Source organism: Odontesthes bonariensis, chromosome 14 (assembly GCF_027942865.1).
Source record: "Odontesthes bonariensis isolate fOdoBon6 chromosome 14, fOdoBon6.hap1, whole genome shotgun sequence".
Lineage (NCBI taxonomy): Eukaryota > Metazoa > Chordata > Actinopteri > Atheriniformes > Atherinopsidae > Odontesthes > Odontesthes bonariensis.
Window position 1 is genome coordinate 8,910,840 of NC_134519.1, and position 24,933 is coordinate 8,935,772.

The 24,933-nt window shown below is 41.9% G+C and overlaps 1 protein-coding gene across 1 annotated transcript in view; it reads right to left on the reverse strand.

Annotated features, from left to right (window-relative positions):
* The window catches only part of LOC142398666 (receptor-type tyrosine-protein phosphatase N2-like), a 295,961-nt gene that overhangs the window by 265,399 nt on the left and 5,629 nt on the right, over nt 1-24,933 (reverse strand). Inside the window, exon 2 of the mRNA XM_075482757.1 lies at nt 12,326-12,376. Within this exon, the coding sequence (XP_075338872.1) occupies nt 12,326-12,376 (51 nt within the window). The remainder of the gene's footprint in view (nt 1-12,325; nt 12,377-24,933) is intronic.

The following is a 24,933-nucleotide window of genomic DNA, read 5'->3' on the forward strand; positions in this document are numbered from 1 at the left end:
AGAAGGAGACGGACCGGCGTCGAGGAGCAGATTTTAATGTGGCAGCCAAATGTTAAACATAGAAAGGGTGCAAAGCATTTCTGGAATATAGTCAGTTTCGTTTTATCGGTTTTTTTTCACCTCTTAGCTTGGATTGATCAGCGATTTTGCCGAAGTTGTTAATTCTCCACATAGTGTTTGCTGAGGCATGTAATTTCTGGTACTATATACTGAGGATAAAGGTTTTGGTGCTCTCTCCACCTTTTGGAGGATTAACTACAGAAGCCAAGAGCGGACATCCATCCATCCATCCATCCATCCATCCATCCATCCATCCATCCATCCATCCATCCATCCATTTTCTATACCGCTGAATCCGTCGGGCGGGTCGCAGGGGGGCTGGAGCCTATCCCAGCGGTCAATGGGCGAGAGGCAGGGTACACCCTGGACAGGCCGCCAGTCCATCACAGGGCCACACAGAGACAAACGAGACAAACCAGAGCGGACGTGATATGTATAAACTTTTTTCTTGATCGTTTTCTCGAGCTAACGAGTTAATTTACCGATGGTTTTCAAGGCCACTTTTTCTCCCCAGTCCGCCCCTGTTTATATGTGTTTATATGTATTTCTGGCAAAGGTGTACCCATCTTTACCCCCCTTTCATTGAAAACTGAATAAAGTAGCCTATGAATCAAACATGGAATGTGGAGCGTTTGTGTAACAGTTCTGCTGTGAAAATGCACAAAGCAAATCCCGCTGATGTGACAAGCATTTGAAGAATGGAATCAGGTTTAATTTACACCAATCATGCCGTTATCGAGATAACTATCATTGTTTCCTCGAGATAACGACATAATTATCTCGTTATTTCAAGAAAACCATCAAAAAAAGTTTATACGTACCACATCCGCTCTGGGCTTCCGTAATTAACCGAAGATGCAGTCAAATAATGCATGAAGTTGAAAAACAACTTACAGTGTTGTGCTTTTCTAGACTGTACTGTTGGAGCACTCTGACTTCAGTCCTGCTTAATGAACTGGATTAAGACGTCTTAATTGATCTGTTACCTCAGGGGAACTGCAAGTCCATCCTTCATAGACTGTACTCCAAAAGATCAAATACATCTGGCATCTTGTGGCAAGTCCTCAGCAGCTGGGACTGGCTGACACTAAAAGGCTTTCCTTCACTTTTTCAGGGCTTCGATGCTAATCAACAATGCTGGATTTTGTGTGTATTAAAAAGCTTATTTGATATGAAAATATCCATGTTTAAGTTCTAAGGAACTTAACAAGATAGACCTGGTTATAAGTCAAACGCTGTCAAGATTAGAGAGGAAACAATTAGGTAAAATAAGACAGAAATGTGACTTCCATCCATTTAATCCAGGTGTGACCGGATCTTTTTACCAGCCTCCTTTCTTCAGCCTTTCCAGGGAAAAGCAGAAATGATGCTCCAAGCCACCTGAGAGACATAATCTCTCCAGCATGTCCTACATTTGACTCAGGTCTCCTTCAAGTCTGAAGTGCCTGAAGTCCCAAAACTGGAATGCATGTCGGATGCATACTAATCAGACGCCTGCACCACCTCAAATGACTCCATTTCAAACGGAACAGGAGCAGCTCAACAGAGCGAGAAAGGAGGAAGTCTGAACCATTTCATCCCTCAGTCAGCACGGGGAACGGGAGGTTAGTGGCAGGAAAAGTGGATGAGCTCAGACCCGTGAAGAGGAAGCAGGAGGAACATCGGGAACGAGATGTGGTTGCAGGAATGTTCCAAACCTCTCACAGACGGAGCAGCCAGAGGAAAAGGGGAGTTGTTGACAACAGATGGTTTAATCTTGGGCATGTCATTGAGAAGGAGAATTCTGGACCCAAAAAGTTTCAGCCCACGTTCTCTACAGCCAGAGTTCATCTTGATCTGCCGACGCAGCATCAGCTCAACTGTTGCCAAGCTGCAAACACAACACCCCAAATGTATTCCTGAGGATTTCTGGAGATTTAAACAATTTCCCTTCAGGAATTGATTACATATTGTTCAATTCAATTGAATTTGGTATTTGTAAAAGGAAAAAAAAAAATTTATAGTAATATTGTTAAAGGGATAGTTCGCCTCTTTTGACATGAAGCTGTATGACATCCCATATTAGCAATATCATTTATGAACATTTTCTTACCCCCTGCTGCGTCCTGTGAGCAGAGTTCCAGCCTCGTTTTGACGTTGACAAAGGTAGTCCGGCTAGTTGGCTGGGGTCCCGAAAATAAAGTGTTTTGCTTCTCAAAACAATATGCGTTCAAAAGAGTAATACATTTGCATCACAAAATCGTTCTCCAGGAAAAAGTCAGTAATCCACTGAAAATGAATCACAAATGCAGCAGAAATATTGAGAAAAATCCAAAGATCTCTTTGGTTTACACAGCCTTACTTATTGCTCTGACAGGGTAGGGGAAATAGCCGAATCAATAACCCACCAGCTCCCTGAAGACACATTAGAGGAACTTTATGAGACATGTGTCAGTTGCCCTCAAAGTAGTTTGAAGGTATCATAACAAAGACTATAAATATGGGAATGTCTATTCTTTCATTTGCCTTTCAGACAATTGACCAATACTATAAGACAGTATTTGTTCCTCAAAACCTATGTTTCCATCCTTATTTATTTACAAGAATGCAATTTCAAAACAGCTCCATTATAAGTCAAACCACAGCTGTTTGATCAATAACTCCACCCAATGTGAGCCAATTAGTCTTATCAGACGGCAGATGAAGCCGGCGATGGTGGGAGCTGGGTGCCGATGCTCCGTCCTGACCCTCAGCTCCATTAGTGAGGAGCTTCTGCAGACCCAAAAGAGTTTTTAATCTGATCAAGAAATGCGATGAGTGTCACATAACTGAGGGGAAGATAGATACGTTTGAAAAGAACCAAAAAGGCTCCGTTTTCAGTCCAGACTGGCCTTGCCATGGGTTGATGTGAAAACAATGCAATTGGTTTCTTTTAGAAACAACATGCAACAGGGTGCAGATTACAGCCCTGCTCCTCTCACGCCTGTTGCCATGGCGATACCCACCACAGGGCTTTTTTGTCTCTCGCAGCTAATCACGCCTGCTGCTGAGTGGAAGGGGTGAAACAAAGCATCCTCCTTCATTATACCGGCACCTTTCTCACAGAATGTCACAGAAATATGCAAATTGTAAATTAATAATTTTTGTAGTGGTCAAAAATTTACAGTCTGTATTTAAAAACTGTCTAAAAGTTGTTTAAATCAGGTTCCAGGCATTTTTTTTTTAATGAGAGATGGCCACAACATGAGATGACCAAAGAAGTTCTCGTAGTTGTTGAAGTTTCTGAACTTTGTAAAGAGCTGCTACGAGCCCAGAAGATGTTTCCATCATTGTGCTCAAGATTTGCACGGTTGATGCACAAAGCCAGTACATACATGCACACTAATAATAATGATTAAATTAAAGTAAATAAATACCGCTGCCTGTGCTTGAAAGTAGGGCTGGGCGAGTTAACTCGTTATTATCACGTTAACTTTTCAATTATTTAACGCCGATAAACATTTTATCGCGCATTAACGCAGGTTTTATTATTGTAAAAGTCTGTTGAATGCATCACATTCACACAGTTACAGCAAACACCACGAAGCATGGAGTAATAAAATAAAAATAAACTAGCAGGTAACATCACCGCTACAGGTGCTCCTCGGTCTCTGTGTGAAGCTCACGGAGCTAACCGGCGCTACTTCCTGTTTTACTTGTTTCAACATAAAAGCACGTATTTCAAAAACATTTAAAAAAAAAAAAAACTCCTGCATTTACAGCCAAGTTGAATTGTCTTCTCAGCGTAGTAGTTCCAGTCTAAAATATCACTTAAAGGCAAAACACACAACTGATAGCAGCAAGTCATTCAAGGAAACAGACAGTGGAGCGAGGCTTCTACATAAAAACTACAGAAAGATGCTGATGTTAAAAGTGTGTTTGCACAACAAATGTTATGGCACTTTCATTCATATGGCAGCACATTTAAAATAAAGCTAAATGCTAAAAGCAATACACTACTTTTGGATTCATTTTTGGATACAAATGCGATTAATCGTGATTAATCAGGGAAATCATGTGATTAATTAGATAAAAAATTTTAATCGTTGACCAGCCCTACTTGAAATATTCGTCGTAACAGCAAATACTCAAAGCCTCACGGGGTTGCGCTTCTCATGTTGTCTGACAGAGACACAACAAACCGTTAAAAAAAACAAGTCGTACTGTTTACAGATGAAAATGACTCCGAAAAAGTTCGAAGAGCCAGACTGTCAAACATTGGCTGTGTTAGAAACCGCCTACTACATACTTCCAAAATCAGCTGGCCTGAAGCAGATTTCGCTTAAGCTCTAAACTCTGTAAACTTTAGGAACATTTGAAACATTTTCAGGTGAGAAAGTAGTCGTTTAGATGCCCAACGTGTTGAAAACCTGACAAAATACCGGCTATTTACAATTTTGTTCCGACGAATTCGGCGCTACTAAAGCTAGCCGCAGTGAGCAACGCACTTCCGGTTATTTTCACAAAATAAAATACCTGTTGCCTTTTATCATAGGGAAAGCCATTATGATACAATTGGTGCTTTTGTTTTGAAAACAGGAAGTGAACCTACCCTCGTTGTAGCTAGCTTGAAACTGCCGTTTTGACAGGAAATGACGATCGGCGACGTCACGTTGCATTGCATCTTGGGTAGTTTGAGTATGAGTAGTAACCTCATGATGCATACCCAACATTTCAGAGAATCTAGTATGCATCCAGGAACTTAAAAAAAGTTAAAGTTAGTGGGAGTAGTAGGAGAAGTATGCGGTTTCGAACACAGCCATTTTCTCTAACTCATGACGCTGCCTCCATATGAGCAACGAAGCAGAGGAACAGAACAGTGAATGCCCCCCCAGTGAGTCCCCCCCCCAGTGGTGCTGCTGCTCAGGGCAGGCAGGGGCAGCACAGAGTTGAACCTAAGCTAACCTCGTCCTTTATCTGACTCTAAAAATCAGAGCAGCGGTGTTTTATACTCGCCGAGCAGCACAGGAACAATAGTGCTTATCTGCAGCTCACGGCAGGAATCGGCTCTCCTCTTGCTTAGTTAACTAATGCCAATTAAAGCATGACTGGAGGCCATTTTCTCTGCTGGAAATCAGCGTTTCCATGCTGAGCAAGCTTCCTCTGTATGAGCTCCATTATAGCTCTGACAGTAAAGCTCAGGGAGCCAATCAACACCTGCAGGGCTACACACACTCCATCAGAGAGATGGAGATGGAATCCTGTTGAAACAAAACTGTTACCTGCGGGTTTGTAATTTTCCTCTCGCAACATATCTACACTTCTCGTGACTTAGACTCATTTTCAGTCTGCCTTTTTCGGTTTGAGGAAGCGGTGCTGAACAGCACGAATGAGGGAGTCGGTGAACTGAGGACAACAGGATTATCTGTCAGCTAACAAACTGATTAACTTCTTGCATGTTGCCTGCTTCTAGATGACAGTTTTAAGAAAAATGAGCACACTGCACGATGGAGCCAGACAGCGATCCAAACAGAGCTTAAAGCAAACAACATTCTTTTTCCCCTTTAATGCTTACAGTGAAACTGAAAACGTGCAGTCATTCATCTCCAGTTACACGCTTTAATCGACAGTACCAGCTGGGATGAGTACTCATAACATAATCCAATACATGTTTTTGTCAAATTGTCACCCAACATATATCGAAGCCTGTATAGAAAATTGGTAAATATCTTATTTAACTGTAGACCTGTGCAGTGATTCGGCCTCTTTTTTCTACCTCACACACACACAACATGGCCATTCCACTCAGTGCAAAAGGTTGCACTGTAGCTTAGCATTTTAGCAACATTTGACCATTTTTCATAAACTTTTATTGGTTTCCCTTTCTTTTTTCTAAAAGGTTTGCTGGTGAAAAATGTAGCAAACTACTGAAGCGAGTTTGATACCAGCTATCCTAACTGCCACTGGGTAAGAGGCGAGGACAGGTTGGCAGTTCATCACGAGACCAATTAAGAGTCAATTAAGAATCCTATTTATAATACTCAGAGGTGGGTAGTAACGAGTTACATTTACTTGAGTAAGTTTTTGAAAAAATTATACTTCTAGGAGTAGTTGTAAATCACTATACTTTTACTTTTACCTGAGTAGATGTGTGCAGCAGAAACTGTCCTCTTACTCCGCTACATTAGGCTACAATGAGCTGGTTACTTTTCTTCTTACCTCTTTGGTATTCTACGCCTCATTATTTTTATCCCCCCGCGTACGCCTCATTTTAATGTTTTATTCTGACAGAGAGAGAGACGTCCACCAAAGGCTCTACCACCTGACTGTGTTCCACCAATCAGACGCAGCCGTGCAGTCTGGTCACGTGACCATACTCAATCTCAGCGGCGGGACGGGTTAGCTTTAGCATTAGCAGTCGTAGCAAACAAACAAAGAAACAGATGAAAAATGTCAGAATCAACGGTGGGAAATGAAGACACAGACGAGGCCTCATACTGAAAGCATGTTTACCTTACAAAGAGTAAGAAACAGCAGCTACATTATATGTCTTCTATGTCAACCAAAACAAACGCACATTTGAGCAGAAACTCAACATCTAACTTGAGGAAACATGTAGCGGTAAGTTTCCTAAAATAAACTCTAATTTGCCTAAAGATGATTATTTAGTCTTTTTGTCTGTCTGATTGAATGCTTGTGTTAACAAATAAATCAGACGTTACTCAACAGTTACTCAGTACTTGAGTAGTTTTTTCACAGAGCACTTTTTTACTCTGACTAAAGTAATTATTTGGATGACTACTTTTTACTTTTACTTGAGTCATATTATTCTGAAGTAACAGTACTTTTACTCGAGTACAATTTTTGGCTACTCTACCCACCTCGGATAATACTTTAAAAATGATTGAGATTCTGACTGTAGCGCGACAGTTTTTGGCTATCATCCGTGTAAGGCTGTGTTTGCAAACAACAGCAAAGCATGAGGTCGACTGTTCTCCACATCGCTGGCTGTCTCCGGCCTGAAAATATGACCTCTGTGTCTTCCCAAAGCAACACTGCTGAGCATATGCACGGAGCAAATAAGACCCATCACACCCCGGAGCGGGACAAGACATCAGAGGCAAAGCTCGGACTGATGTGATGCGAGGCTGAATGACCTGCAGAGGATTCTGGACCAACAGAAAGAGTACGCAGTAATAAAAATGTCATTTCTACAGAGCTTTCCAAACAAATTAAATTGGTTATAGAACAAGATTGAAACGGTCACAGCAAACATCGTGTTTCTAATCAATCTAATTGTAGTGTAAATAGCGCCACTTGTGAGGCGAAACCTCAGTTAAACAGAATCTGAACGTTTCTTGGTTCTCACCTGGTTCACTGCTCTTTGAACAAAAACAGCACCCTTCTCCTTGTGTAGAGCACACAGTCAATCAATGTGTTCATGCACGGTTAAAGGAAAACAGACTCAGTCTAATGTCAAATGTTTGTCTTTAAATCATTTTACTCTGTTCACCAAGTAAAGTCACGATAACTGAGCTGAATGCTATTCTACCTGCGAGATGTTAAATCATAACTGACAGTCTCAATAATTCTGTAACATGCTCTGGAATCTGAAACATCGATGCACTGGGAATGTAAACAGAAGCAATGCCATGTGTTAATCAGAAAGATTCATCCATAAATACTAGGGCTGGGCGAGTTAACTCGTTATTATCGCGTTAACTCGTCAATTATTTATTTCCGATAAATATTTTATCGCACATTAACGCAGTTTTTATTATTGTAAAAGTCTGTTGAATGCATCACATTCACACAGTTACAGCAAACACCACGAAGCATGGAGTAATAAAATAAAGATAAACTAGCAGGTAACATCACCGCTACAGGTGCTCCTCGGTCTCTGTGTGAAGCTCACGGAGCTAACCGGCGCTACTTCCTGTTTTACTTGTTTCAACATAAAAGCACGTATTTCAAAATAAATTAAAAAAAAAAAAAAACTCCTGCATTTACAGCCAAGTTGAATTGTCATCTGAGGCTTCTACATAAAAACTACAGAAAGATGCTGATGTTAAAAGTGTGTTTGCACAAACAAATGTTATGGCACTTTCATTCGTATGTCAGCACATTTAAAATAAAACTAAATGCTGAAGGCTATACACTACTTTTTAATTCATTTTTGGAATTTTGCGTACAAATGCGATTAATCAGGGAAATCATGTGATTAATTAGATTAAAAATGGTAATTGTTTCCCATCCCTAATCATTATAAAACAAAACCTAGAACACAGATTGAACATATCTCATTCTGTCTACCTTTGACAAACACACGTTTTGTGCAGCGGAATTAAGCCGAGCCCTGTTAGTCATGAGGAAAATGCCAAGTCGCTGAGCGAGCAGCGGCAGAGTGCTCCTGCCCTTTCTCTCTGTTTGTACTCGTTCACGCAGGGGTCATGTGTTTAAAAATATCCAAAAGTGCACAGGGTCGTGTGGACGGCCATCACTTCCCACTGAAGTCTGGACTATTGCATCGAACAGGATGTTGGTTTGTGTTATCTCGCAGGCAACACTGGTGCATCCGTCTACTTTTGTCATGCAAAAACTGGCATTTGTTGTTTGATGTTCAGGCTTTGTTTAGAAAGCAGCTGCAATGCAAAGAGGCAAAACAACGCAAGACCACCTGATGTATCCTAAATGGCATCCGTGAAGATAAACCGTTTTATTTTGTGGTATTTTATGAGAAGATGGATGGTGAATGAAGGAAAAGAATGCAGCAAAAGACTGGAAAATGAAGTGGCACTAAAAGGGAACAGCTGGAGAAACACAATGCAGCTCTTTAGGTTTAACTGGTAACAAGTTAGTTATAAAAGGAGCACCTTAAAGAGGCAGAGTCCCTCAGAAGTAAAGGTGGGCAGAGATTCAGCAAAGTTCTACAAATTGTGGACCAAGTTCAGAATTATGTTCCTTGGACATGGAACATAGCTGAAAATGAACACTGGATGTCCTTGGTCTTCAGTTCTCAGGTAAAACTGCATCCCAAACAGCCGTGATTGAAATTCGACACCCTCCACGCAAGCTTGTTATCAGCACTCAGTTCAAAAGCCTGCGTCTCTGATGGTGTGGGGGCACATTACCACATGATTGTATCGCCGTACACCAATAAAACAAACAACATTTGGCACATTATTTGTTCAGTGCAATCAGACCTTTACAGACTGCCGTTAAAAGCAGAGGGGATGCTAAGCAGTGTTCCATATTTGATATATTTTCTGTTCTTTGTGAACATAATATCGCAAATTGTGTCATTCTGTTTCTAATTACCCATCATCCCACCCTTTTTGGACCTTTTTGTAAAAGCTTGTGCATCATGCAGTGTCAGCACATATGAGTTTACCTCCCACGCAAAAGTTTAGTCATCAACTGATGAATTTCCAGGAACGACTAAGGCTGTAGCTCACGATACGATACACGATATTCAGCCAACAATACGATTCGATTCGATTCGATACACTAACATCATTTTCTGGGGGGAAACAAAGGGACAGTGTGATTTGACATGAATCGTCGCTGATTGGACTGCTGGTCCGACCTTTGAACCGGAAGGACAACACAGCCAGACAAACAGAAACAAACGAACATGTCACAAACATGAGAGCTGTGCACTTTATACAACATTTTTATCAACTAATTTATCACTGTTTTGTATAATGTGACCCCCTGGCATGTATTGTATTACCTTAATGTTCTGTGTTTTCACTAATTGTAACGTCTGACTTTTCAATAAAGTTTGCTTTAAAAAAAATTGTTATTGTTATTTTATTTTTTTTTAAATCGCTACTTTTATCGGGAAACAAAATGTTGATATGTATATATATATATATATATATATATATATATATAAATAATTTAAGTATCGATAAAATTGCTCAGCCCTAGGAACGACCAAGTTGCACAGATACATTGGCTGTGTTCGAAACCGCCTACTACATACTTCCATACTGCATAATCATCGATCAGACAGTATGCAAAGCGTTTACCCACAATGCATTTCGCTCCCGCCTGAGCCGAAATCAGCCGGCCTGAAGCTGATTTCCCTTACGCTCTAAACTCTGTAAACTTTAGCAACATTTGAAACGTTTTCAGGTGAGAAAGTAGTCGTTTAGATCCCCAACGTGTTGAAAACCTGACAAAATACCGGCTATTTACAATTTTGTTCCCACGAATTCGGCGCTACTAAAGCTAGCCGCAGTGAGCAACGCACTTCCGGTTATTTTCACAAAATAAAATACCCGTTGCCTTTTATCATAGGGAAAGCCATTACGATACAATTGGTGCTTTTGTATATTAAGTAATACCAGAGTAGCATTGCCTGTTCGCCTGTTTCACATTTCATCCAAGTGAAATGAGGTGACCTGTGCTTGGCTGAAAATAAAACTCCCCGTGGACACAATGATTTTATCACCAGATAAATGCATTGATTCTCATTCCTTCCTTCTTCGTCAGAATAGAATTACGCACAGCGCTAAAGGACACCCTGCAGACAGGAAATGATAGAGCCGGTGAGTTTAGAGCGCACACACTGCTGAAGAGGAGGGTCAGCAGCGCAGCTCTCAGGTTCTGTGGGTGCAGTCGCCTCCCAACAGACATGCTTAATGAGATGGTGCAACAGATTGTAGCGTTCTGTTATCTTCCCGCCTTAGATCCTGCAGTGATGTTGAGGAGTGAGGTCTGCTCTGCACAGCTGAGAGCTTCCCAGGAAAAATCAAGCTTCCGGGTGAATTCTCAGCTTGGAGTGTCCCTTCTCACGTTGCCACAGATATAGTGAGCACAGAGTAATATATATAGTACATATCTGTGAGTGTGTAGGTGTGAAACACAACAGATGATTCTCCAGAGGATTTAATGACTGTACAAATAATGCAACCATTTACATTCTATGTGCATCTTAAGTAACCATCACAACTGCCATCACCAATTCACCTCATATGTTTAAGACACCACTGTTGTGAATGTGAATGGTTACTTAGATCAGCCATGAATAGCTGTACATTAAAGGGATAGTTCGCCTCTTTTGACATGAAGCTGTATGACATCCCATACTAGCAATATCATTTATGAACATTTTCTTACCCCCTGCTGCGTCCTGTGAGCCGAGTTCCAGCCTCGTTGATGAAGGTAGTCCAGCTAGTTTGCCGGGGCCAAAAAAATAAAGCGTTTTGCTTCTCAAAACAATATGTGTTCAAAAGAGTAATATATTTGCATCACAAAATCGTTCTCCAGGAAAAAGTCAGACCTCACAATCGCTTGGCACTATTTTCTCTCCCTTCGTATCACTGCGTGCTGTGCAGACCGGAGCGCAGACCGAGCAGCAAACACTGTAACAGGCACGGCTGTCGGCAGGCGGCAGCACGCAGTGATACAAAGGGAGAGAAAATAGGGCCAAGCGATTGTGAGGTCTGACTTTTTTCTGGATGAACGATTTTGTGATGCAAATGTATTACTCTTTTGAACGCATATTGTTTTGAGAAGCAAAACGCTTTATTGTTGTGGCCCCAGCCAACTAGCCGGACTACCTTCATCAACGCCAAAACGAGGCTGGAACTCGGCTCACAGGACGCAGCTGTCACGTCCATGGGGTTTTTGCCATGTTTTTAGTTCCTGTTTAGTTTTTAGTTTTGCCATGTTTTAGTTTTCTAGTCCAGCTCCGGTATTTAGTTTAGCCATGTTTTAGTTTTCTAGTCCAGCTCCGGTATTTAGTTTAGCCATGTTTTCCCCAAAGTTTCTGTTGCTTTGCCATCCCCTTCATTCACTTCACCTGTTTTTCCCCTCAGCTGCACTCACTCACCTATCACTCACTCAGTATTCAGTTTCCAGGTTTCCTCATTGTGTTTGCCAGATCCTACCCGTCAATATCCCTCATGCCATGCCACGACCCCACGTCCAAGTTAAGTGTTTTTTTCCATGTTACGTCAAGTCTTTTGTTTTGGTTTTGTCTCAAGTTTTTATTCCACAGTTTAGATTTTTCGTCATCCGGCTCAGCCGCCCCCTTTGTTTGAACTTTGCTTTTGCAAAATAAAACCCTGTTTGCTTTTTACTTCATTGAGTCCACATCCGTGTCCTGCCTACGCACCCCAACCTGACAGCAGCAGGGGGTAAGAAAATGTTCATAAATGATGTTACTAGTATGGGATGTCATACAGCTTCATGTCAAAAGAGGCGAACTGTCCCTTTAAGTCGTGGCCAGGAGTTTACAAACTGTCATTCTGGGCCTGAATGTCTTTGCTTGGCTCGTGTGTGTGTGGCAGCTTACCGTTGACGCAGATCTCATAAGACGTGCACAGCTCCTTCTCGAACAGGCAACCTGTCAGCAGAGAGGCACAGAGACAACAAACAGGGCGACGTTAGCCAGTTGCAACTGAGATCCGTCTTAATTACAGCTTTCCGTGAATCAGTATGGTTGGATTTACTTTCCAAACGAGCACTGAGGAAAATCTCAGCTTCTTCCATACTTCCAGGAGGCAAACAGTTCGTATAGTTTTGGGTTTTCTGCTGCTACATTTATGTCTCTCAGTACCCATAATGCACCAGCACAGGTAACAAAATCCAAAGGAATGACTTTACACACAATGATTTCCATCAGTCCTGTTTCTGAAAAGAAATGTTGAATGTGTTCTTTTCCAGATGTTCAAAACCTCGTGAAATAAAACCCGTTTTCACCGTAAGCAGAGACATTTGTAAGGAACATTTGATTAAATGTGTTATTTACTTCTGTCATTAAAGAAATTCCTTTAAAGATAAGTTTATACCTTCCAATCAGTGTTGGTCTTTCGGTTGTAAGACTGCGGTATGAGATTAAGCTGCTTATTTCTGGGTTTTTTGGGCTGTTTGTATTGCTTCATTTGTCAGCTGTGGGCAGTAAATGCTCACAGTTATCCTGAATTAACTCCGGAGCGAGGGAGAGCAGCATGATGCATGAAACTGGCTCCTTCAGTGCTCCTCAGGGAGAGGCGAAGAAGCAGCCATATTTTATTCGACTTCAGTTACAGGAGATCTGACAACAGGCAGTATACTAGGACACCTAATGCGCCTCTGCCTCGCTCCTTCAAAACAGAGATCCAAAAATGGTTCTGGACACTCAATGTTCTTTTCTGTCACACGAGGATTTAGAGCATCGCTGTTCATCTCTGACCGGCTCGGAAGCTGCGAGCTCGGCTCTCAGCAAAGGGACAAATTAAGGCCAAGCGTGGCACCACTTTCAGGTTCTTTAACAGAGTGAAACCCCAGAGACCTGCATGAATAAAGAGGAATTCACAAAATAATAAAGTTGTGAAATGGCAGCTGTTTCTACGGCTCCGATACAGTTACAGGGTTTGCAACCTTTGGTCCATCATTAGGACAGAAGTGCAGCTGCAAAACGCTGGTGCAATTACTTCTTCCTGCAGCTGCTGGACAACACGAGCCCCCCAGAACTGAAAATGCCTCCTGTTGTTTTCTAAAGTTGAAGGTGAGGTTAGTCTGATTGTAAACGTTGCTTTAATTTGCTTCAGTTTAAGATGTTTATTCAGTTTAATATGAACTAATGCTGATTCTGATCAGTTATAGGTGGACGCAAACATGGAAACAAAAAAATACCTCAAGGATTAACCAGCTTTGTGCCGGGGCGCCATCAGGAACAAACATGATAACGGGATGCTGTAACTGTGGCAACGCCGGCTCATCTCCGAGTGCCTCTCTTGCCTTCTGAGAGTGGCTGCGGCTGCCTCCGCTCATCTCACCACATGTACGGAGCAGCAACGCTGCTGCTGTGTTCACTATCAGAGAGCTGCTCACATTCACACCTGAGAGCAGCAGAAACTGCTTTCAGGCAACCGGCAACTCCAGCAAAGAGCAACTCAGGCCGAGCAGCAACGCTGCAGAGAGCTGCTCACATTCACACCTGAGAGCAAGCAGCAGAAACTGCTTTCAGGCAACCGGCAACTCCTGCATAGAGCAACTCAGACCGAGCAGCAACGCTGCAGAGAGCTGCTCACATTCACACCTGAGAGCAAACAGCAGAAACTGCTTTCAGGCAACCGGCAACTCCAGCAAAGAGCAACTCAGGCCGAGCAGCAACGCTGCAGAGAGCTGCTCACATTCACACCTGAGAGCAAACAGCAGAAACTGCTTTCAGGCAACCGGCAACTCCAGCAAAGAGCAACTCAGGCCGAGCAGCAACGCTGCAGAGAGCTGCTCACATTCACACCTGAGAGCAGCAGAAACTGCTTTCAGGCAACCGGCAACTCCAGCAAAGAGCAACTCAGGCCGAGCAGCAACGCTGCAGAGAGCTGCTCACATTCACACCTGAGAGCAAACAGCAGAAACTGCTTTCAGGCAACCGGCAACTCCAGCAAAGAGCAACTCAGACCGAGCAGCAGACTGCTTGGTTCCTCCAGATGTTTCTGTTATAAACCTGTTTTTCGTCACCTTCGTGTTGGGAATGACACCTTATCACCTCATCCTGACTGAACACGAGCGAGCGATGGGTAAAAAGTGATCAGAAAGCGTACTTTTCAATCAGCCTGTCCCGACAGGCCGCGAGCGATGTTGCTCTGTCCAGCGATGACCCCCGACTTTAATACCCAGTAGTATGATGGCACTTTTATATTAATCGATTTTTTTTTTTTTTTTTATACTTTATTGCTTTCACTGTTCTTTTATTGTTTTTATTTGTTTTTACTTATTCTTCTCTTTATTTATTACCTGCTACAAAGCACTTTGGTACACCGTAAGGATCGCCGTAAGGGCTATATAAATAAAATACATTTACATTTGATTTTAGAGTCTGAGCCTGCTTTTTCCAGCGCTATCCCTTTTACCTTCAGACACTCCTGTTTAGGATTTGTCTTTTAACCACTTGTGTGTCTCTCATCTACATTATCTGCCTTTGCCAACAGCCTATGACCCTCCGCCTGGTAATAAACTTTGTTTAGAGTTTTTTCTGTCTAAAACAAGAACGCTTAAAATACCCGTCAGAACAATGTTCTTGCATTTCACTGCAGATTTAGCCCTTGTTCTGTATTCATTTGGAAAAGCTGTAATTTTCACTAATGCAGCTCTCTGGACTAACAGACAGCTCTCATAGGAAAGCAGCAGACTGTATACGCAGTTATCGCAGCAGAGAACATTCATTTTTGCCATTTTCTGCCACCACACTGGCCAAACAAATCAAAATAAAACAGGGAATGTGACATTTGGAGAAATTACACCAAAATACACGCACGCTGTGAAGCTTTCAGAGCTTTACATCCTATTTTATGTCATCGCAGTCTCATTTCTTTTCGCTCAGTTTGTCTCTAATGAAGACATATCAGAGGGAAGTCGGCTTGTGATATGTGTGCCGGCTAGTTATCATGTTTCTGTTTTCATTTAACTCAAAGGAAAAATCCCCCGCGGCTGGATTTGTTTACATCTGGGTGGAAAAGCAGGCAGTTATCGGCACCGTTTCCAGCAGAAAAGGTCTCGTTAAAAGCTGATACGTGTAAAACTAAAAGAGTCTGAGTTTTAATTCATGTAGCATTTGGACCAATTCCTGCAAAACAACATGAAAAGCACAAAAATAATCAATGCCAGCAGTACAAAGAGGCTTACAACAAAGGGATTATAATGCTGGAAGCCCATTTTGGCAGAAAGCAGGTACTCCAAGTTAAATTACAAATATTTTAGAACATGGACAGAATACAATAATCACACAGTCTAAATGTACATTAAACCCAAATAACTGGTTCAAGTAACAGAATAGTTCATGTCACATGTTATAAAACCCATAAAAGTGTTATGGACATAAACTTAAGAATACTAGGGCTTAGCAAAGATTAAAATGTTTAATCTAATTAATCACATAATTTCCCTGATTAATCACGATTAATCGCATTTGTACGCAAAATCCAAAAATGAATTCAAAAGTATCGAATAGCTGTTAGCATTTAGTTTTATTTTAAATGTGCTGCCATATGAATGAAAGTGCCATAACATTTGTTGTGCAAACACACTTTTAACATCAGCATCTTCCTGTAGTTTTTATGTAGAAGCCTCGCTCCACTGTCTGTTTCCTTGAATGACTTGCTGCTATCAGTTGTGTGTTTTGCCTTTAAGTGATATTTTAGACTGGAACTACTACGCTGAGAAAACAATTCAACTTGGCGGTGTTTACAGATGACTTTGGTTCTGTCGACTCTGCCGTCTGGAAGAACTTTAAAATGAAAATGGCCGAGTAAAAGTTCCGTACCCTTCTCCATGTTTGGTGGATCCGCCGATTACTTTCTTTTCCTGTTCCGCAGCAGACAGCAACAGACTTTTACAAAATAAAGCCTGCGTTAATGCGCGATAAAAGATTTATCGGCGTTAAATAATCAATAAGTTAACGCGATAAAAAAGAGTTAACTCGCCCAGCTCTAAAGAATACTATAAAAAGTCATATAAGTTAGTATTGTAGGGATAATTACAGTAGATGAGGGCTCAGTAACAAACTCCCTACTTATCAGGGATCATGAAGGATGATGATGACACTTCTTATTATCATTATTTATTCAGTGGAGGATAAAACACTCATTCTGATTACATTCGAGTGGAAGCGAGTGGCCGCAGAAACCTTTACAGCGTAACCAAACTGCCACCGAAAACATGACATTAAGAAAACTAAGGACATGGAGATTCTTTTTAGTTTTATTTTCCAAACTCACAGCCGTACAGGAGCAATCTGCAGCCAGCTGAAAGTGGAAATGTGGACTGCTGATGGACTCTTTCTGCTACACTGAGTTTCTGCTCCCTGCTTTCATCACTCCTCAGCAGCACAGTGCTCCAGACCAAAGCCAAACCTCCAGCATGGGAGGAACACAATTTCAATCAACTCCACCCAGCGGGCAGAGAGCGGCGTCCGGGCTGCGGCCTTTAATGCCTCCCAGCTGGGCCGTTACAAGCTGCGTACGCTGACAAACCAGCACTGCATTACCCACAATGCCATCTGTCTGTGTGCACCAAACACCTGCTGCTGGGAAAATGATCAGACTGAGAGATAAAGCCAGAAGGTTAAACTGGTCAGAAACTTTTGGGAATAAAGTCCAGACTAAACATGGAGAAGCAGCATTTAGCTGTTATGCTGCAAACAAGTGGAACAAACTGCCAGTGGAGATTAAACTTTCACCAAATGTAGACATTTTTAAATCCAGGTTAAAGACATTTCTTTTCTCATGTGTCTATGCGTGAAATCGGCACGATATCTTTGAACTTATCTGGACTGTTGCTTGTTTTTAAATTCATTTAAATGATTTTATTTGTTTCTCTTTATATTCTTTTATGTATTTTTAATGCTTCTCGCACTCCCTGCTGCAATGCTTTTATTTTATGTAAAGCACTTTGAATTGTTTTGTACATGAAATGTGCTATATAAATAAATTTGATTTGATTTGATTTGAAAGTCCGTGTGGAGACTTCACTGGCTCGGAAATTACAAATTCACTCACTGTCGAAAAGTTAGTTTGACTTGTGAGTTTATGCTTAGTTACTTAAAGTAATAAACGGCTGTTTAGGCAGGAGAAAAATGCTATCGCCTGTGTTCTAGCTCGAGCAGTTGACCACATTAAGCTGGGTTTTTTAATTCTGCTGCAAAGATAATGTTGCTTTGAGTTCATCAGATGCAGCCGCAGAGAAATAAGGAGCAAAGCGTTCTTTGCAGAAGAAAGATGTTGGTTTCCACTGGTTTTATCCGACCATTTTTGTTCCAGTGTCAGTGAGATCAAGTGTCTATTCTTACTGTTCTGTAGTTCTGCATTTCTAATTTTATTCTTTTATGTTATTGTTGAGTGTTGTTTGTAAAAAGGGAGCTTTTTAGTTTTAATTGACTGTCTGAGTGCGTTTGTTTGAGTTTGTAAGAAGTGACGCCGGCTCCATGCTGCACTACAAGTTAACACCGACTGAATTAGTTTGGCTTCAGCTCTGACAGAAACGATCAGTCAGGACAACATGCCACCTGCCAATTCAGACAAAAAACACACAAGGAAGGATTAGACAGAGTGGGAAAGTCCATACTCAATTAGGAGGTGCGCACAAACACCTCCGCTGAAACCGGCAGCAATCTGTCTTCGTCATCTTTTCCTCTTTTGTCTGAAAACAACCACATCCATCATCCCTTCCCTCGTCCTTTCACACTTATCCTCTCTGACTAGCAGCTAAGATTGGCCCAGCACGTGTTAAGGCTTTGTGTTCAGACCTATCTTTGACCACATGCCTCAGATTTTAGACAAGAATGAAATGCTTTGACAGATTTCTGACAGTATTTCAATCATTCCAACAGTTAAAATTAGTGCAGCTACAAGAAAGCAGTGACGATTCTCTGTTGTTGAGGTAAAACAAAGAACAACTGCACCTGAAATGCTGATAATTATTCATTAGTACACTGGAAAAGATGCCCCTCCAAAAATAAGTAAGAAAAACAACAAATACGAGACGTTTTTGCTTGAAATAAGCAAAAAAAATCTGCCAATGGAACTAGTGAAAATCGGCTTGTCAAGATTTCTTGAAATAAGATGTGACATTTGGGACTTTTGAGATAAAAGTGATCTTGAAATTAGCTTAAAAACCTCTTCAAATGTAAAAGAAAAAAGCTTGTTTCATATGATATGTGACTAAAAACAATTTGTTTTCAAGACTTTTTAATTTAACAAGATATTCCAGATGTATTGTCTTCAAACAAGTCCCTATATTCAATTCAAATTCAAATTCAAAAATACTTTATTTATCCCAGAGGGAAATTAAATGTTGATGTAGCTCAATTAAATCAAGGAGTTATTATAGATGCTGATGGCTGTGGGCAGGAAAGATTTCCTGTAGCGGTCCGTTTTGCATCCAAACTGAAGAAGCCTTTGACTGAAGAGACTCTGTTTTCTGATAACAGTCTCATGGAGAGGATGTTCAGGGTTGTCCATAATTCTCTTGATTTTATGCAAAATCCTTCTTTGCATTATTGTCTCCAGAGGTTCCACAGTCGTCCCCAGAACAGAACCAGCCTTCTTTATCAGGTTGTTGAGTCTTTTTAGGTCCCTGGTTCTGATGCTGCTGCCCCAACAGATGACGCAAGAGGAAATGACGCTCTCAACAACAGACTTGTAGAAGATCTGCAACATCTTGTTGCAAACCTTGAAGGATCTTAGCTTCCTCAAGAAGTACAGTCTGCTCTGTCCTTTCTTGTAGATGGCTTCACTGTTGTGTCTCCAGTCCAGTCTGTTGTCCACATGAACACCAAGGTATTTATATTCCTCAACCACCTCCACTTCTTCTCCCATGATGGAAACAGGGTTTGATCTGACCCTGTTTCTCCTGAAATCTACAATCATCTCCTTTGTTTTGTTAACATTCAAGATGAGATGATTGTTCCCACACCATGCCACAAAGCAGTCCACCAGCTCTCTGTACTCAGCTTCTTGTCCATCTCTGATACACCCGACAACTGCAGAGTCATCTGAATATTTCTGTAGATGACAGGAGTCTGACTTGTACTGGAAGTCTGAAGTGTACATAGTGAAAAGGAATGGTGAGAGTACAGTCCCCTGTGGTGCTCCTGTGCTGCTGATCACCTGGTTAGACACACAATTCTTCAGTCTGACAAACTGTGGTCTGTTTGTCAGGTAGTCATTAATCCAGGTGATTGTTGAGGCCTCCACCTGAGTCTTCTGGAGTTTCAGACGAAGCAGATCAGGCTGGATTGTGTTAAATGCACTGGAGAAATCAAAGAACATGATCCTCACAGTGCTGCCTGCTTTGTCCAGATGACAGTGGGTTTGTTGAAGCAGGTGTATGATAGCGTCTTCAACTCCAACTCCATGGCGATAAGCAAACTGCAGGGGGTCCTGATATGTGCTGGTTTGCTTACACAGGTGGGTCAACAGGAGTCTCTCCAGGACCTTCATGATGTGGGATGTCAGTGCAACAGGTCTGTAGTCATTGATATCTGAAGGGTGAGTTTTCTTTGGTACCGGAACCAGACAGGATGTCTTCCACAACAGTGGTACTCTCTCTTGGGTCAAGCTAAGGTTGAAAAGGTGTTGCAGAATCCCACAGAGCTGCTCTGCACAGGCCTTCAGGACTTGGGGGCTGACACCATCTGGACCTGCAGCCTTGTTCCGGTTCAGTCTCTCCAACTGCCTCTTCACCTGACTTCTAGAAACAGAAAAGTGGGAGGGGGAGGCAAAGGGGACCGCAGCATCTCCTGATTGGGTTGATGACAAACTAGTGGAAGCAGAATAATCCATGACTGAGGTGGAGGTGGAGATGTTACAGGAAAGCAGTGAGTCAGAGGAGGGTGGGATGTCTCTTTGGCTGGGAACAGGAGGGGAGGATGGTGAGCTTGTTCCTGAACTGAACCTGTTGAAGAATGTGTTCAGCTCATTTGCTCTGTCCAGACTTCCATCCATCCGATCCTCCCTCTGCTTGAGGCCTGTGATCTTCTTCATTCCTGACCACACATCTCTGATATTGTTCCTCTGCAGTTTACTCTCAAGCTTCTTTCTATACACCTCCTTGCTCTCTCTGATCTTGACTTTGAGCTGCTTCTGTATACTCCTCAGTAACTCCCTGTCTCGCTCCCTAAAGGCTCTTTTTTTCCTGTTCAATAGTTCTTTTAGCTCACTGGTGATCCAGGGTTTGTTATTAGGGAAGCATCTCACTGTTCTGGTGGGGATGGTGTTGTCCACACAGAAGTTTATATAGTCAGTCACACACTCAGTCATGGCATTAATGTCCTCTCCATGTGGCTTACAAAGAGAAATCCAATCGGTTGCATCAAAACAACCCTGTAAGGCTTCTTCAGCTTCCTCTGACCACTTTCTAACAGTCCTTTTTGTGACAGGTAGTCTCTGGACAAGGGCTTTATATGCTGAACAGAGAAAAACAAGGTTGTGATCTGATTTTCCCAGGGGAGGTCTTGATTTGGAAATGTGTGAATCCTTGACATTTGTGTAAAACAAATCCAATGTCTTGTTTTCTCTGGTAGAGCAGCTGACAAACTGTTGAAAAGTTGGCAGTGTAGCAGAGAGTGAGGCATGATTAAAATCACCAGATATTGCCACAAAAGAATTGGGGTGTTGAGTCTGTATCTTAGCAACAACGGAACTGATGACATCACATGCAGTGTCGGCAACAGCTGAGGGTGGAATGTAAACAGCCACCAAAACAACACTGGTGAACTCTCTTGGCAAATAATATGGACGAAAACTTACTGCCAATAGTTCAATGTCAGGACTGCAGATACGACTCTTCACAGTAACATGTCCTGGGTGACACCATCTGTTGTTGACAAGCACTGCCAATCCACCCCCTTTCCTTTTCCTGCAACTCTTTATATCTCGATCTGCTCGTACAGTCAGGAAGCCCGGCAGAGAGACGCTGGAGTCGGGTATATGATCCTGTAGCCATGTCTCAGTAAAACACATAATGCTACATTCCCGATATTCTTGCTGAGTCCTTATCAAGGCTAAAAGTTCATCCAACTTGTTAGCTAACGATCTTACATTTCCCATGATGCAGGATGGCAGAGATGGTTTGAACTTCTTCTTTCTTTCTCTCCTCTTTGCTCCTGCTCTGCATCCACGACGCCTCCTTTTCAATTCCAGTGGGATTTCTGGCTTCAGTTGTCGAATTATTTCTGCTTTTCCAATGTTATTCAGCTGCTCCCTGTTGTAAACCACCTTGTTGCTATGGTGATGCATCATGACAAAAGAGTAAAATATACAAAAGTATTGGGAATAATTAATCCAGCTGCACAGCATCCAAGGGAGGAAGGAACAGTTGTCCAAAAAATGCAATTTCTTCCAAGAAATAACAGGAATGAAATTTAGAAAAAAAAGAAAAATCTCAATGTGAGGTACAGAGCTACTCCAACATGCTGCCACCCTCAGCAGCGCATTCTAGAACTATATCTGGCTGAAATGGTACTTGTTAGGCAGTTGTGTCTTATATTAAGTGTAATGAGATATTTTGACTAGAAATGAGACAAATATACTTGGTAAGACTTTGATTTTTTCCAGCGTACGTGAAAAGTTTTGTGAGAAATGGCAGGAAAAAGTCAACGCATCCATCTCAACTGTGTAGAAACTGTTGAAAGTCATAAATATCACGACGGCAGACTGGGAGCTCTGCAGTGAAAGCAAACATCATGGCGAGCAGGAACCCTGCAGGGCCAAACTGGCACGTTTCCCTGAGATGAGTACCCAGAACATATGTAGGTTTGCCTGCACTGTGGTGAAAATGCAGAACGAGGGGAGATATCAGTCAACACAGCCAGAAGCAGCAGCTCGGAGCAGGCAGGAAGTCACCAAAGCCTCAGGCTCAACACTCCAGGCTGATCGATGTATCGAAGGATGGAAAGATAACAGCAGTGGCAAACAGATGATATCAGGTTTCGGATCTTTTTAACTTAGGTTAACAAAAAACATGTAGTTAAGTTAGTTAATCAGAAAAGAAAAACAATAAAGAACACATTTATCCGACTATGGAGGGCAACAGGATTTAACAGGATGGACAAGCTGTGAGTCGTACCTGCAAAACTAACTAAATCAGTTAGCATCAGTTAATATATAATTAGTTAATATTAGGGCTGGGCAATGATTACAACTTTTAAGGAAGGGCTGAATGAAGACAGGGGAAGACACTCCCCAGATACCAATCTGAAGGAAAGCAAAGCCACTCCACAGAGACCCCCACCCCACAGTTCCAGGGACTCTGTTGCTAATGTTCCTGCACCAGACACTCCAGAATGCCCTTCCATGGGTTTTTGTCCTCACCGTGACCGGTCAGTGCTCCTCCGGTGGCATGAGGATGAATATAACTGTGGTTGATCAACAGATAAATAAAAATAAAGCTGGTAATGCTGGTCATGTGATAACGCTGCCAACGAATCATCAAACAGAAATCATCAGAAAATGCCAGGAACAGCTGATTGTGGCCCTGTCAAAAGTGTCATGGCTGCCTCTGTTAGGGTTTGTGGCCCATTTTTTCGTAGCAATACTGTGGGTGATCGCTGGATAAAAAAATATGTATATTCTCTGACACGGTTCAAAGAAAAGTTTCCAAAAAGAAGAAAATACTGAAGGATAAAATAAGAGTCCACATTTCCACCAAGCTGGAATAAAAAAAGTGTGGGTCGAAGACCCAGATGTTTATGCCAACCTCTCCATTACTTTTAAAGTGATCCTGCTAACAGACAAGTGGTATCCATCCCATAACCTGCGTGTTGGAAGTTAAAATGAAGCCCGAGTGGAAGCGTGCTTGCAGTGAATCAGATTTCTCTGCTGCTGTGACATGAACAGCTCCCCATGTCCTCATCTGTGGCGGCGCAGTTACAGCATCTGTCCTGCACAAACCCAACCAAACAATCAACCCCAATGAAAATTTAATGAGCGTCGCCATGGCTACGCTCACGCCGGGTGAACCGGTCAGCAACCTCGTCCAGGTCCAGGTTAATGATTATTTAGACCTGCGGCTCAACTTAGTTTTCAGGCATTAAATCCCAGAAGGCTTTACAGCGAAAACCTCCAAATGAACGGTGCAATAAACACCGAGAGAATCAGTCTGGACAAATAGCAGCAACAAAGAACATCCCCCGATGCTACATCTGATGTCTGTGACCACATCACTGACAAAAAAAAAACACGCACATGAGTAATATATCAGCACATCAATAATAAGATGTCACATATTGTAATAGTCTGTTTTCTTGTTTGAACAAGAAGGAGCTGTCTCGCCTGCAGTTGGTGCAAAACTCTGCTGCGAGAATTCTGACCCGCTCAAATAGGAGGACTCACATAACTCCTGTTCTTAAAGCTCTTCATTGGCTACCAGTTTCCTCTAGGATAAATTTTAAAATTTTGGTTTTAACTTTCCGACCGTTGCATGGTCAGGCTCCACCCTACATCAGAGATCTGATCCAGTCTTACACCCCAGCTAGGGTTCTGAGGTCTGTGGATCAGAATCTTCTGATGGTGCCACGCACGCGTTTCCGGACCAGAGGAGACCGATCCTTCCAGGCTGTTGCTCCCAGGCTTTGGAACGATCTTCCGCTCTCTCTGCGCTCGATGGAGTCTGTTGACGCCTTCAAAAGGCAACTTAAGACCTTTTTATTTGTTCAGGTTTTTTCTTAATTTTCTTAATTGTCTTAATTTCTTAATTGTCTTGGGCTGCTATGATTGTGACTGAGTTGCTTTGGCCTTTTTTAAACTAATACTTTTATGTACTTCTTAACTGTGTGTTTCTATTGTACCTGTAAAGCGCTTTGTGACCCTGGTCTGCGAAAGGCGCTGTACAAATAAATTACTTACTTACTTACTTACTTACATAAACATAAAAAACTGTCAGCTGAAGACAAAAAGTCAACATCTTTACGCCGGATGCCCTTCCTGACCCAACCCTCACCGTGATAGATAGATAGATAGATAGATAGATAGATAGATAGATAGATAGATAGATAGATATTTTGATGAAGATCTGAATCATTTATGAAGCCAAGTTCCCTTAGAAAGAAATGACTGATTTGTGTTCAGTTTCCTACATAAATGTGTTAAAAAGGAAAATGAAAGACTAGCAGCTGTACAGGAGAGGAGGAGTGCCAGGAAAGTTGTGTCATGATATTCTCACTGCAGCAGTTCCCAGAGGCACATTACAGGGATCTTTAAAATGCTGTTCGAATATTATGCTCACAAGGTCAATATAAGTCACTTTTGATTAGAAATTCTAATATTCAGAACCCACAGGGGATAAAGTATCCCACCCCATTTCCAGGGTTAAATTATGCATATTTAAAGTTTTCTATGAGGCGGTTTTAAATAACCTCTCCGAAGAAAACGTTAATAACTTAAATTTGATCCATAAAAACATGAAGCCTCTTAAATATGT